Here is a 15489-nt window from a genome sequence, read left to right as displayed (position 1 = left end):
AATCTCATACCGTATAGTCTACTTAAACAGGCTCCGATATCAAAAATATGAAATGATTCAAATTAAAAAACTATAAAGGCCTATTTTTTACCAAAACAGTTTACGAAAAACAAATATCAATATCACAGACATGAACTACACTTTCTGGACTTGGGACAGGCGCAAATAGAATGTAGTAGAGTTAAGTTAAGTTAGTTTACTTGTGCAAAATCATCTTCTTACGTGGGACAGGGGTTTAACAGTACAGCATCAGAACGAACTTTAACTCATCAGATCGATATAATGCTGAAAAGTATAGCGAGAACACAGACCGAATGTGGCAGAGTATCTATACATCTCACAACAAAAAGACACAAAGTAAAGATCAGAGAGCTTGTATCCACAGTTATTTAAAGCTTGTTTAGAGCCAATAACAACTTTTTTACAAAACATACTGGAAAATATTAATTGCGTTAGAATTAGATAGCATTTGCCAAGTAGCCAGTCATTTGGTATTGGCATGTTATAAATTATACATATAAATCTCCTAAATAAGACCCGGTCATATAATTTTTTTCGCCGTTGGTTGCCATATAACATATTTGGTTTCGTTTGATGTTATTGGCGTTAATCTTGCTGTTATTTTTTTCTGTTGTATTGTTTCACGCATTCTGTTATCCAGGGCGTTTCCGTGGCTTACTCAACAGGTATGAGCTTTGCTCATTATCGAAGACCGTGCAGTAACCCGTATTTACTATGGTCTTTACTGGGAAACTGTCTCATTTGTCTCATTTGAAAACATGCCACGTAGATCTCTGTTTTAACGAATAATCAAAAATGTTGTCATTGTTAAAAAAAGAAATAGGTGCGCAAGATTTATTTTCAATAGTTGTTTTAAGAATAATTTGATCACTACATCTTCGTTATGATTTTCTGTAAAAGTAAACAAATAATGATTTGATGTTTCAGGTTGATAAATAAGGTTTGAATAAGTAATCAGTCTATATAAATTTACATTTAGGTGATTGTTTTGACTTGTGTTCCAAATATTGACCTAGCATTTTTCACACAGATATGGTTCATAAACATTTAAATGAATATTTTGAAATCATTTTTTTTTCAACATTTGTTTGCTTTTGCTTTTTATATATACACCAGACGCGCGTCTGGCGTATATACAAAATTTAGTCCTGATATCTATGATGAGTTAATTTACAACCACTGGGTCGATGCCACTGCTGGTGGAGATTTATTTCCCCGACGGTATCACCAGCCCAGTAGTCATCACTGTACTGTTTGTGCTGACATGAATTATCATTGGTATATGGTTACATTTTTAAATTAACTGTTTTCGAAATTTTGAATTTTTGAAAAACTAAGGCTTTTCTACCTCAGGCATATATTTCCTTAGCTGTATTTGGCAAAACTTTTAGAAATTTTGGTCCTTAATGCTCTTCAACTTCGTACTTAATTTGGCCTTTTCAACTTTTTTGGAGTCGAGCGTCACTGGTGAGTCTTTTGTATACGAAACGCGCGTCTGGCGTATATACAAAATTTAGTCCTGGTATCTATGATGAGTTTATTTAAATTATCGCTTGATAACACTGTGATAATTCGTGTTAACATTACATTTCTGACCTTTGACATTATATATAAAAATGCTTGAAAGAATTTATAATAAAATGAATATCCAGATGACAGACTCAGTGAAGAATAAAAAGTTGATAAAAATCGTGTTTTCATGATCCTAGCTAAAAAATGTAATTATTAGTATTGAATGCTTCTTTTTGTAACTTCATATGGTTGTTAAAGCGTTGACCGTTCGCACATTTTTAGAATTGGAGCGCTTCCGCGCTTTATACAAAATGTACTTCGGTCAAAGCTTTTACGCCTAAATGAAGTTACAAAAAGAAGCATTCAATTCTTAAATATGCAACTTTCATGACTGCATCTGTTTCCCACGATGATGTCATAACAGCTCATACGAATACAAAGAGAAGCTTGATATAACTCATCATTCTATGGTTGTTCGATATAATTAATGTTAGTTAAGAGGGTTGTTAAAACGTTTTTAATAAACAGATGTGCTTCGGTCAACTCTTTTACATCCTTTTTTAAAAAAAATGAAAGCATATCAATTCAAAATCAGTCAACGAGCAAATTAAACATGAGTTAAAAGAATAACTTATCCTTATTTTATTAGATAACTCAACTGCCTGCTGGAATTGATATAGGGATGTGTCTTCCAGAAAGTTGTAGCGATACAGATACAAAAAACCTATTAAATCAAAGTAGGTTGAAATTATTTGATATGTTTTTAAGTAATACATAGTTTTATATATTACTCTGTCTAGCCGACTTTTGATTGCTTGCTGTTTAATATGGTTTAATTTGGTGTGAGCAAAGGTTCCGTGTTGAAGGCCAAACTTTGACCTTTAATTGACATTTTGACTTGGGCGGAGAGATGTCTCTTTGGCACTCATACCACATCTTCTTATTTCTATTTTGATAAATGTATTTTTAAAATCTTAGATAACATTAACAGTACCAATTTTGGATGGTAAGATGATTTTTTCCTATTCATTCGGAGACTCACTTACTTCTGTCATGATAGAAATGATTGAAATTTGATAAAGAACTTTCCGTATTGAATTACTTTGGAATTCAGTATTTTTGTGATTTTCAATTTTTCCATAAACTTCAGACATGCTTATACCATTCTTTACCAGCTTAGTGTTTAATCAATAACTATGAATTTAAAAAGGTAAAAATAAAATCTGATGTAGTTATATATATAACGTATCTAAAAGTGTATCACGAAAAAATGGAGGCGGTAGGAAGGGTGTTATTCCGAGTCCCAATAGGTGTTAATCTCAATTCCGAATACCAAAAGATCCTTTCGTCCCTCTTTAATTAATGTCTCACTATTTTACAGCGCTACAAAGAGTTTCAAACAAAACTGTGTATGTTATATATGCTACCTGTGTGGAAACATTAGATTCCTATGATATGAGAGCCAAGATTGTTCTGTGAGTAGTAGAATTAATTTATAGGGCTGAATACAAAGTTTACATCCAAACAAACCAGAATGAAAAGTAAGAGTGATAACACAAAATAAACGAGTATTACATGTTGTACACAATCCTGGTCAAATATGTTAAGATTCGTATAGTTCGACGATTTTTATGTCAATCAAACAAAGTTGTAAACCATACACTTTTCTTTATAGTCGCTGGTGTGTCCTTTGTAGACAAAAATAAGATAAGTTCTAGAGCTTAACATGCTAAATGACATATATAATAGTATGTATATTTCTGTTCACTCATAGTGCTGTCATAGGAGTATTTATTGTCACCATGGCAATTGCAACTGTTTATGACTTGATTATTGTGCAAAGACCACAATCTAGCAAAAAACAGCCCATGGAAATCTTCAAAAATGGAGGAACACAACAAAATGGAAAATCAAATGGAGTATTTGTGATTGATGATCACAAGAGCCCTGACGTTAATATCATCAAAAGTGGGGGTACTGAAAAGCCTTCATCTAAGTACGAAGAAAAGTTTAAGCCATCAGAAAATAGCATTGTTGAAGGAAAAGAAAAATATACACCCGGTAGGTATAATGTTAGTAAGAACGTGTCAAATTATACAAAGTACAATTAAATACATTGAAGACCTGTTGGTGACCTTCTGCTGTTGTTTGTTCTATGGTCGGGTTGTTGTCTCTTTGACACATTCCCCATTTCCATTCTCAATTTTATGTTCATATTTTCATTCTGTTCAAAAGCATATTTGACATTAGGTAATTTACAAAATTAGTATTTTCATCAGTTAGTAATTCTTTAGATCATATCAAATCAATGTAAGTCATATAATACAAAACATGTTTAACCTCGCCGAACTTAATTTTGAGCATGTCCCTACTCTTGCATGTTGGTTTTTTTTTTATCATAGTTCATTTATATGTTTTGAAGTTTAGTGTGATGTAAATTTTCCCTGTACTAGTACACATTTTGTTTAGGAGTCAGCTGAAGCACGCCTCCGGGTGCGGGATTTTCTCGCTGTGTTGAAGACCCATCTGTGGCCTTCGTGTGATTTCTGCCCTTTGATCGGGTTGTTGTTTCTTTGACATATTCTCCATTTCCATTCTCAGTTTTGTATTGTTTTTATATTATTTCATTTTTTTTTATCGAGCAACCCTTTTTAATTGGACTATCAAGCATTTCACGAAGTTATTGCAATTTGCTATCAATATCAAATCATTTAACCTCGTAAGCTTCATGTTGGCGTGTTTAAAGTCATCGAAACTCTTCAAATTGGATGCTTTGAAAACAATGGTTTGTTCTTGCACTAGATAAAACCAAAAAGTAAAGATACACACAGACGTACGCCTTTATGTAAATTAAAGTTGTACCAAATTACTGATTTGGTAGGAGTTTTCCCCTTGGTGTCGATAGTCCTGTACAAATGCGTACCAATAACTACACATTTAAAATTTAAAAGGGCAAAGAAATTTCTCCCTTCGAGTTTCATTTTAAACACATTAACAATGCAAAAATTTAGACAACCGCACGATACATACTTTGTGAGAAAAGTTATACATGGAATGAATGGACTGCTTACTTCCTTAAACACACAGATCAAGAGAGTAAAAAGTGAAACTATACAGAAAAGAGGATTTACATCTCTTAAAAGAAGACATATACTCACTAATGCTGTTAAAATATCACATATAACATCCAATGTAGAGTATATCATCTCCCCTACTAACGTTTAGAACAAAATCCTTTACGATATGTAGTTTACTTTTCTTACAGGTATCCTTGGTCAACTCTTACTTTCTTTCTCTGTTTATACAAATGGAGCAAAGATCCTAAATACACATCAAGGCGCTGGAACATTGGCAGCAGTTAATGGTATTCGCTTTATCAGTATGACTTGGGTAATTCTCGGACATTCAATTGGATTCGGTGCTCCTAATATGTGTAAGTAGACCAGGTTAATATATTTAAAATTCAAGTGAAATCTTCACAGGTTCGTGTGATTTTTTGGAGAGTATTGCACTTAAATAAAGGCAACAGTAGTATACCGCTGTTCGAAATTCATAAATCGATAGAGAAAACGTATCAAATATAAGAAAACTACGACACAACGGAAACACAACACCAAAATGTAACACACACACAGAAACGAACTATAATGTAACAATGGCCATTTTCCTGACTTAGTACAGGGCATTTTATGAAAAAATGGTGGATTGAACCTGGTTTTGTGGCCTGCCAAACCTCCCGCTTTAATGGCAATGTTAATTATACTTAAACCGGTAATTGTCATGTATCTGATACAAATATCATATTATTTGATGGTTACTACTTTACATCAAAGCGCTTCATTCTGTTTAGCTATTTTAACTTGTTTTGGTGTGATAGATATGGATAATATAAAAGAAAAAAAGACTAAACATATAAAAAGAACTATGACAACAAAAACAAAAAAGAAGACCAGACAAAACAAAACAATCCTTCAACTTAAAACAATGAAGATATTTAGCCTAAACAGTTTATGTGTTAAATATATACAATTGTTTTGGTAGTGCCTATTAATATGAATTTATCAAAGCCTATTCACAAATGCTACGATGATTAACGGTTTCCCAGTATATATAAAGGTCTCTGCAATCAAACATATACAGCATTAGTTATACTAATTTCTATGATTAAAACATTTTAGAACTCACAAAACAATGTGAATGCAAATATTGTCTTATGCGTTAACTCTCAACATTTGCCCCTTTAAAATAGGAATTAAGTTGAGTGCAATAAATTCAAATTCTAGACGTAGAAAATATATCATTAGCAATAAATGTTAACAAAGTTTCAACTAAATTAAGATTAGATAAAATTGGCATGCTATGTATATGCTGGCTAATTACTTTCAACTTTGCTGCAACGAATTCAACTTCATAACATTCTGGCTACTTATTTCCCTCTCTATTTATGATAAAATGGATTATGGATATCAAATTAACTATCAATGTCTTATTTACCAGGGATGAATTGTCTGCTTTGAAAGTTGACCAGTTTTGAACTATTATGACAAGAAGACATTATAAAGCTTAATTGTTTCACAAATATACTATTTTCAATGTTGATTATGTTGATGACAGAATGTAAATATTTGTGACATATTTTCCCTTCCATGAAATTAAGAAAATAAGGAGTAAATAAACTCATCATAGATATCAGGATTGAAATTTTATATGTGTACAACACACACGTTTCTTCTACAAAAGACTCATCAGTGACGCTCGAATAAAAAATGTTTAAAGGCCAAACAAAGTACAAAGTTGACGAACATTGTGGACAAAAAATTTCAAAAGTTTTGCCGAATACATCTAAGGTAATCTATCCCTGAGGTAGAAATATTAGTACTTAAACAATTAGAATTTAAAAACTAATAATTTTAATTTAGATTGTAAATAATTGACAGCATGGCATTAAATTATTTTCTAGCAAACCTAGCTACTTTCTTTCCAAAGATGATAAGTAGGAGATCATTTATGGGTATTTTAAATGCTGAGGTGTCTGTGGATACATTCTTCTCATTAAGGTATGTAACAGTTATAGTAGCCAATCATTCATGGGCATTTTAAATGCTGAGGTGTCTGTGGATACATTCTTCTCATTAAGGTATGTAACAGTTATAGTAGCCAATCATTCATGGGCATTTTAAATGCTGTGGTGTCTGTGGATACATTCTTCTCATTAAGGTATGTAACAGTTATAGTAGCCAATCATTCATGGGCATTTTAAATGCTGAGGTGTCTGTGGATACATTCTTCTCATTAAGGTATGTAACAGTTATAGTAGCCAATCATTCATGGGCATTTTAAATGCTGTGGTGTCTGTGGATACATTCTTCTCATTAAGGTATGTAACAGTTATAGTAGCCAATCATTCAGGGGCATTTTAAATGCTGTGGTGTCTGTGGATACATTCTTCTCATTAAGGTATGTAACAGTTATAGTAGCCAACCATTCATGGGCATTTTAAATGCTGAGGTGTCTGTGGATACATTCTTCTCATTAAGGTATGTAACAGTTATAGTAGCCAATCATTCATGGGCATTTTAAATGCTGTGGTGTCTGTGGATACATTCTTCTCATTAAGGTATGTAACAGTTATAGTAGCCAATCATTCAGGGGCATTTTAAATGCTGAGGTGTCTGTGGATACATTCTTCTCATTAAGGTATGTAACAGTTATAGTAGCCAATCATTCATGAGCATTTTAAATGCTGTGGTGTCTGTGGATACATTCTTCTCATTAAGGTATGTAACAGTTATAGTAGCCAACCATTCAGGGGTATTTTAAATGCTGAGGTGTCTGTGGATACATTCTTCTCATTAAGGTATGTAACAGTTATAGTAGCCAATCATTCATGGGCATTTTAAATGCTGAGGTGTCTGTGGATACATTCTTCTCATTAAGGTATGTAACAGTTATAGTAGCCAATCATTCAGGGGCATTTTAAATGCTGAGGTGTCTGTGGATACATTCTTCTCATTAAGGTATGTAACAGTTATAGTAGCCAATCATTCAGGGGTATTTTAAATGCTGAGGTGTCTGTGGATACATTCTTCTCATTAAGGTATGTAACAGTTATAGTAGCCAATCATTCATGGGCATTTTAAATGCTGAAGTGTCTGTGGATACATTCTTCTCATTAAGGTAAGTAACTGTTATAGTAGCCAATCATTTATGGGCATTTTAAATGCTGAGGTGTCTGTGGATACATTCTTCTCATTAAGGTATGTAACAGTTATAGTAGCCAATCATTCAGGGGCATTTTAAATGCTGTGGTGTCTGTGGATACATTCTTCTCATTAAGGTATGTAACAGTTATAGTAGCCAATCATTCATGGGCATTTTAAATGCTGTGGTGTCTGTGGATACATTCTTCTCATTAAGGTAAGTAACTGTTATAGTAGCCAATCATTTATGGGCATTTTAAATGCTGAGGTGTCTGTGGATACATTCTTCTCATTAAGGTATGTAACAGTTATAGTAGCCAACCATTCATGGGCATTTTAAATGCTGAGGTGTCTGTGGATACATTCTTCTCATTAAGGTATGTAACAGTTATAGTAGCCAATCATTCATGGGCATTTTAAATGCTGAGGTGTCTGTGGATACATTCTTCTCATTAAGGTATGTAACAGTTATAGTAGCCAATCATTCAGGGGTATTTTAAATGCTGAGGTGTCTGTGGATACATTCTTCTCATTAAGGTATGTAACAGTTATAGTAGCCAATCATTCAGGGGTATTTTAAATGCTGAGGTGTCTGTGGATACATTCTTCTCATTAAGGTATGTAACAGTTATAGTAGCCAATCATTTATGAGTATTTTAAATGCTGAGGTGTCTGTGGATACATTCTTCTCATTAAGGTATGTAACAGTTATAGTAGCCAATCATTCATGGGCATTTTAAATGCTGAGGTGTCTGTGGATACATTCTTCTCATTAAGGTATGTAACAGTTATAGTAGCCAATCATTTATGGGCATTTTAAATGTTGAAGTGTCTGTGGATACATTCTTCTCATTAAGGTATGTAACAGTTATAGTAGCCAATCATTCATGGGCATTTTAAATGCTGAGGTGTCTGTGGATACATTCTTCTCATTAAGGTATGTAACAGTTATAGTAGCCAATCATTTATGAGTATTTTAAATGCTGAGGTGTCTGTGGATACATTCTTCTCATTAAGGTATGTAACAGTTATAGTAGCCAATCATTCATGGGCATTTTAAATGCTGAGGTGTCTGTGGATACATTCTTCTCATTAAGGTATGTAACAGTTATAGTAGCCAATCATTTATGGGCATTTTAAATGCTGTGGTGTCTGTGGATACATTCTTCTCATTAAGGTATGTAACAGTTATAGTAGCCAATCATTTATGGGCATTTTAAATGCTGAGGTGTCTGTGGATACATTCTTCTCATTAAGGTATGTAACAGTTATAGTAGCCAACCATTCATGGGCATTTTAAATGCTGAGGTGTCTGTGGATACATTCTTCTCATTAAGGTATGTAACAGTTATAGTAGCCAATCATTCATGGGCATTTTAAATGCTGAGGTGTCTGTGGATACATTCTTCTCATTAAGGTATGTAACAGTTATAGTAGCCAATCATTTATGAGTATTTTAAATGCTGAGGTGTCTGTGGATACATTCTTCTCATTAAGGTATGTAACAGTTATAGTAGCCAATCATTCATGGGCATTTTAAATGCTGAGGTGTCTGTGGATACATTCTTCTCATTAAGGTATGTAACAGTTATAGTAGCCAATCATTTATGGGCATTTTAAATGCTGAGGTGTCTGTGGATACATTCTTCTCATTAAGGTATGTAACTGTTATAGTAGCCAATCATTCATGGGCATTTTAAATGCTGAAGTGTCTGTGGATACATTCTTCTCATTAAGGTATGTAACAGTTATAGTAGCCAATCATTCATGGGCATTTTAAATGCTGAAGTGTCTGTGGATACATTTTTCTCATTAAGGTATGTAACAGTTATAGTAGCCAATCATTCATGGGCATTTTAAATGCTGAAGTGTCTGTGGATACATTCTTCTCATTAAGGTATGTAACAGTTATAGTAGCCAATCATTCATGGGCATTTTAAATGCTGAAGTGTCTGTGGATACATTCTTCTCATTAAGGTATGTAACAGTTATAGTAGCCAATCATTCATGGGCATTTTAAATGCTGAGGTGTCTGTGGATACATTCTTCTCATTAAGGTATGTAACAGTTATAGTAGCCAATCATTCATGGGCATTTTAAATGCTGAAGTGTCTGTGGATACATTCTTCTCATTAAGGTATGTAACAGTTATAGTAGCCAATCATTCATGGGCATTTTAAATGCTGAGGTGTCTGTGGATACATTCTTCTCATTAAGGTATGTAACAGTTATAGTAGCCAATCATTCATGGGCATTTTAAATGCTGAGGTGTCTGTGGATACATTCTTCTCATTAAGGTATGTAACAGTTATAGTAGCCAATCATTCATGGGCATTTTAAATGCTGAAGTGTCTGTGGATACATTCTTCTCATTAAGGTATGTAACAGTTATAGTAGCCAATCATTCATGGGCATTTTAAATGCTGAGGTGTCTGTGGATACATTCTTCTCATTAAGGTATGTAACAGTTATAGTAGCCAATCATTCAGGGGCATTTTAAATGCTGAGGTGTCTGTGGATACATTCTTCTCATTAAGGTATGTAACAGTTATAGTAGCCAATCATTCATGGGCATTTTAAATGCTGAGGTGTCTGTGGATACATTCTTCTCATTAAGGTATGTAACAGTTATAGTAGCCAATCATTCATGGGCATTTTAAATGCTGAGGTGTCTGTGGATACATTCTTCTCATTAAGGTATGTAACAGTTATAGTAGCCAATCATTCATGGGCATTTTAAATGCTGAGGTGTCTGTGGATACATTCTTCTCATTAAGGTATGTAACAGTTATAGTAGCCAATCATTCAGGGGTATTTTAAATGCTGAGGTGTCTGTGGATACATTCTTCTCATTAAGGTATGTAACAGTTATAGTAGCCAATCATTCAGGGGTATTTTAAATGCTGAGGTGTCTGTGGATACATTCTTCTCATTAAGGTATGTAACAGTTATAGTAGCCAATCATTCATGGGCATTTTAAATGCTGAGGTGTCTGTGGATACATTCTTCTCATTAAGGTATGTAACAGTTATAGTAGCCAATCATTCATGGGTATTTTAAATGCTGAGGTGTCTGTGGATACATTCTTCTCATTAAGGTATGTAACAGTTATAGTAGCCAATCATTCAGGGGTATTTTAAATGCTGAGGTGTCTGTGGATACATTCTTCTCATTAAGGTATGTAACAGTTATAGTAGCCAATCATTCAGGGGTATTTTAAATGCTGAGGTGTCTGTGGATACATTCTTCTCATTAAGGTATGTAACAGTTATAGTAGCCAATCATTCATGGGCATTTTAAATGCTGAGGTGTCTGTGGATACATTCTTCTCATTAAGGTATGTAACAGTTATAGTAGCCAATCATTCAGGGGCATTTTAAATGCTGAAGTGTCTGTGGATACATTCTTCTCATTAAGGTATGTAACAGTTATAGTAGCCAATCATTTATGAGTATTTTAAATGCTGAGGTGTCTGTGGATACATTCTTCTCATTAAGGTATGTAACAGTTATAGTAGCCAATCATTCATGGGCATTTTAAATGCTGAGGTGTCTGTGGATACATTCTTCTCATTAAGGTATGTAACAGTTATAGTAGCCAACCATTCATGGGCATTTTAAATGCTGAAGTGTCTGTGGCTACATTCTTCTCATTAAGGTATGTAACAGTTATAGTAGCCAATCATTTATGGGCATTTTAAATGTTGAAGTGTCTGTGGATACATTCTTCTCATTCAGGTATGTAACAGTTATAGTAGCCAATCATTTATGAGTATTTTAAATGCTGAGGTGTCTGTGGATACATTCTTCTCATTAAGGTATGTAACAGTTATAGTAGCCAATCATTCATGGGCATTTTAAATGCTGAGGTGTCTGTGGATACATTCTTCTCATTAAGGTATGTAACAGTTATAGTAGCCAATCATTTATGGGCATTTTAAATGCTGTGGTGTCTGTGGATACATTCTTCTCATTAAGGTATGTAACAGTTATAGTAGCCAATCATTTATGGGCATTTTAAATGCTGAGGTGTCTGTGGATACATTCTTCTCATTAAGGTATGTAACAGTTATAGTAGCCAACCATTCATGGGCATTTTAAATGCTGAGGTGTCTGTGGATACATTCTTCTCATTAAGGTATGTAACAGTTATAGTAGCCAATCATTCATGGGCATTTTAAATGCTGAGGTGTCTGTGGATACATTCTTCTCATTAAGGTATGTAACAGTTATAGTAGCCAATCATTTATGAGTATTTTAAATGCTGAGGTGTCTGTGGATACATTCTTCTCATTAAGGTATGTAACAGTTATAGTAGCCAATCATTCAGGGGCATTTTAAATGCTGAAGTGTCTGTGGATACATTTTTCTCATTAAGGTATGTAACAGTTATAGTAGCCAATCATTCATGGGCATTTTAAATGCTGAGGTGTCTGTGGATACATTCTTCTCATTAAGGTATGTAACAGTTATAGTAGCCAATCATTCATGGGCATTTTAAATGCTGAAGTGTCTGTGGATACATTCTTCTCATTAAGGTATGTAACAGTTATAGTAGCCAATCATTCATGGGCATTTTAAATGCTGAGGTGTCTGTGGATACATTCTTCTCATTAAGGTATGTAACAGTTATAGTAGCCAATCATTCATGGGCATTTTAAATGCTGAAGTGTCTGTGGATACATTCTTCTCATTAAGGTATGTAACAGTTATAGTAGCCAATCATTCAGGGGCATTTTAAATGCTGAAGTGTCTGTGGATACATTTTTCTCATTAAGGTATGTAACAGTTATAGTAGCCAATCATTCATGGGCATTTTAAATGCTGAGGTGTCTGTGGATACATTCTTCTCATTAAGGTAAGTAACTGTTATAGTAGCCAATCATTCAGGGGTACTAGTATTTTAAATGCTGAGGTGTCTGTGGATACATTCTTCTCATTAAGGTATGTAACAGTTATAGTAGCCAATCATTCAGGGGTATTTTAAATGCTGAGGTGTCTGTGGATACATTCTTCTCATTAAGGTATGTAACAGTTATAGTAGCCAATCATTCATGGGCATTTTAAATGCTGAGGTGTCTGTGGATACATTCTTCTCATTAAGGTATGTAACAGTTATAGTAGCCAATCATTCAGGGGCATTTTAAATGCTGAGGTGTCTGTGGATACATTCTTCTCATTAAGGTATGTAACAGTTATAGTAGCCAATCATTCATGGGCATTTTAAATGCTGAGGTGTCTGTGGATACATTCTTCTCATTAAGGTAAGTAACTGTTATAGTAGCCAATCATTCAGGGGCATTTTAAATGCTGAGGTGTCTGTGGATACATTCTTCTCATTAAGGTAAGTAACTGTTATAGTAGCCAATCATTTATGAGTATTTTAAATGCTGAGGTGTCTGTGGATACATTCTTCTCATTAAGGTATGTAACAGTTATAGTAGCCAATCATTCAGGGGTATTTTAAATGCTGAGGTGTCTGTGGATACATTCTTCTCATTAAGGTAAGTAACTGTTATAGTAGCCAATCATTTATGAGTATTTTAAATGCTGAGGTGTCTGTGGATACATTCTTCTCATTAAGGTAAGTAACTGTTATAGTAGCCAATCATTTATGAGTATTTTAAATGCTGAGGTGTCTGTGGATACATTCTTCTCATTAAGGTAAGTAACTGTTATAGTAGCCAATCATTCAGGGGCATTTTAAATGCTGAGGTGTCTGTGGATACATTCTTCTCATTAAGGTATGTAACAGTTATAGTAGCCAACCATTCATGGGTATTTTAAATGCTGAGGTGTCTGTGGATACATTCTTCTCATTAAGGTATGTAACAGTTATAGTAGCCAACCATTCATGGGCATTTTAAATGCTGAGGTGTCTGTGGATACATTCTTCTCATTCAGGTATGTAACAGTTATAGTAGCCAATCATTCATGGGCATTTTAAATGCTGAGGTGTCTGTGGATACATTCTTCTCATTAAGGTATGTAACAGTTATAGTAGCCAATCATTCATGGGCATTTTAAATGCTGAGGTGTCTGTGGATACATTCTTCTCATTAAGGTATGTAACAGTTATAGTAGCCAATCATTCAGGGGTATTTTAAATGCTGAGGTGTCTGTGGATACATTCTTCTCATTAAGGTATGTAACAGTTATATTAGCAAATCATTCATGGGCATTTTGAATGTTGAGGTGTCTGTGGCTATTTGTAAATTTGCTATCAAGATTATTATAAGATGGAAACTAATCCCACAACAATTGCATGAAAATAAATTGAGGAAAGGAAATACACTGATTTAAAACAGCAATGTTGGGTTGAATTCAATTTTAACTTCACTTTTCTGTATTCGAATATTGACATGGGTTAACGTTGAAAGTACAAGTTATCATAATGTTAGTGTTCCCACATTTCTTTTCTTTACATTGTTTCTCTATTCATTTAATCGCCCCCTATAACTGAAATTAACAATTATGGAAATTCCAATTACATGGTAAGGTATTGTATTTTAGACTCACGATGTATGTTTTACTTGCGAAAATAACTTTTCAGATAAACTTCGCCAAAGTGGTGGTGGACCTAAAACTCCTACACACAAATGTCAACAAGAAATACCAACTCAAACGAGGATGCACATAGCATCTCTCATCTAGATATATATTTAGTTGTTTTAATAAGCTAAAAAATCTAAATTATCTATTATATTATCAAATCCATACTTTTGTTACAGTGGATGTTTATTAACTTACCTCGTATTAAAACAATTGAAGAAACAAAAGGGAAAACTGAACTGGTTTATGTTCTATTTTCATAGATTTTGGAGGTATGTATAGTTTGTAATAACTTTGTTTAATCATTTCTTTTGTAATGTACATTAGAAAATACTCACATGAAATCTGAAAATTAACAATTTCGCTGTTGTAAGTAAGATTGTTTGCAAATATTGACAATTATGTTCCGTTATATAAGACCTTATATATGAAGGAACACATTTTGAGCCATCGAGCTCCATGACATCCTTATACACTGAAGCATATGGATATGATTCAAAACTTTAGTGCCAGGCTACAAAATTACAGGACAGAAGAATTAAAATTGCTCTAAAAGACTTCTAGTATATACTCAAGTATTCGTGTTGACTTGAGATAAAAAAATAAAAAATACAGCACAACTTTTAAAACAATGCAAGGACATCACTGTGAGTACAGCTACACGATTTTTCAATTTATTTATCTATCACCAAAGAGCACAAAGTGAAACGTGCTAATTACTCGGCTGATAATCAGTAAGCTATTGAACAAAGGGTTCCAAATGTTTATGTCAAAGCCATCCTTTTAAAAATTTTACGAATGTCATTATGAATTGGTTGACTGGGGTCTCACGTATTGTTTTAATGATGTAATGTAATGTTGTAGGCTAACACCACCATATATGCTGGTTATGATGGTCTATATAGCTTTGTTTCCGTACCTTGGAAGTGGTCCTATATGGAAAAAGAATGGATTAGAAAATAATTACTGTGAGGATACATGGTGGTACAATCTACTCTATATACAAAATTTCCGGCCTATAACGGACCAGGTATGTTTTTTTCCGAATTGTATTCCTTTAACTTGATTTCGCATACAACTCAATCGTTAACATTGCAAATATAGTAAAAACGTTTTCAATAAGAAGAAAGAATATCGATGTTCTATTTATACCCCAAAAAAGTCCAGGTATAAATTAAGGCAACATTATTTTACTGATGTTCAAT

General features: G+C 33.7%; 1 protein-coding gene across 1 annotated transcript in view; it reads left to right on the top strand.

Annotated features, from left to right (window-relative positions):
* Nucleotides 1-15489, top strand: part of LOC139511228 (nose resistant to fluoxetine protein 6-like) — a 31055-nt gene that overhangs the window by 3678 nt on the left and 11888 nt on the right. The window contains exons 3-9 of the mRNA XM_071297808.1: nt 2183-2270; nt 2915-3008; nt 3308-3594; nt 4799-4966; nt 6494-6590; nt 14464-14556; nt 15149-15314. Coding sequence (XP_071153909.1) covers nt 2183-2270; nt 2915-3008; nt 3308-3594; nt 4799-4966; nt 6494-6590; nt 14464-14556; nt 15149-15314 — 993 coding nt within the window. The remainder of the gene's footprint in view (nt 1-2182; nt 2271-2914; nt 3009-3307; nt 3595-4798; nt 4967-6493; nt 6591-14463; nt 14557-15148; nt 15315-15489) is intronic.

Source organism: Mytilus edulis, chromosome 2 (genome assembly GCF_963676685.1).
Source record: "Mytilus edulis chromosome 2, xbMytEdul2.2, whole genome shotgun sequence".
NCBI lineage: Eukaryota > Metazoa > Mollusca > Bivalvia > Mytilida > Mytilidae > Mytilus > Mytilus edulis.
The sequence above is the reverse complement of the archived record's forward strand: the minus strand, read 5'-3'. Positions and strand labels throughout refer to the sequence as shown.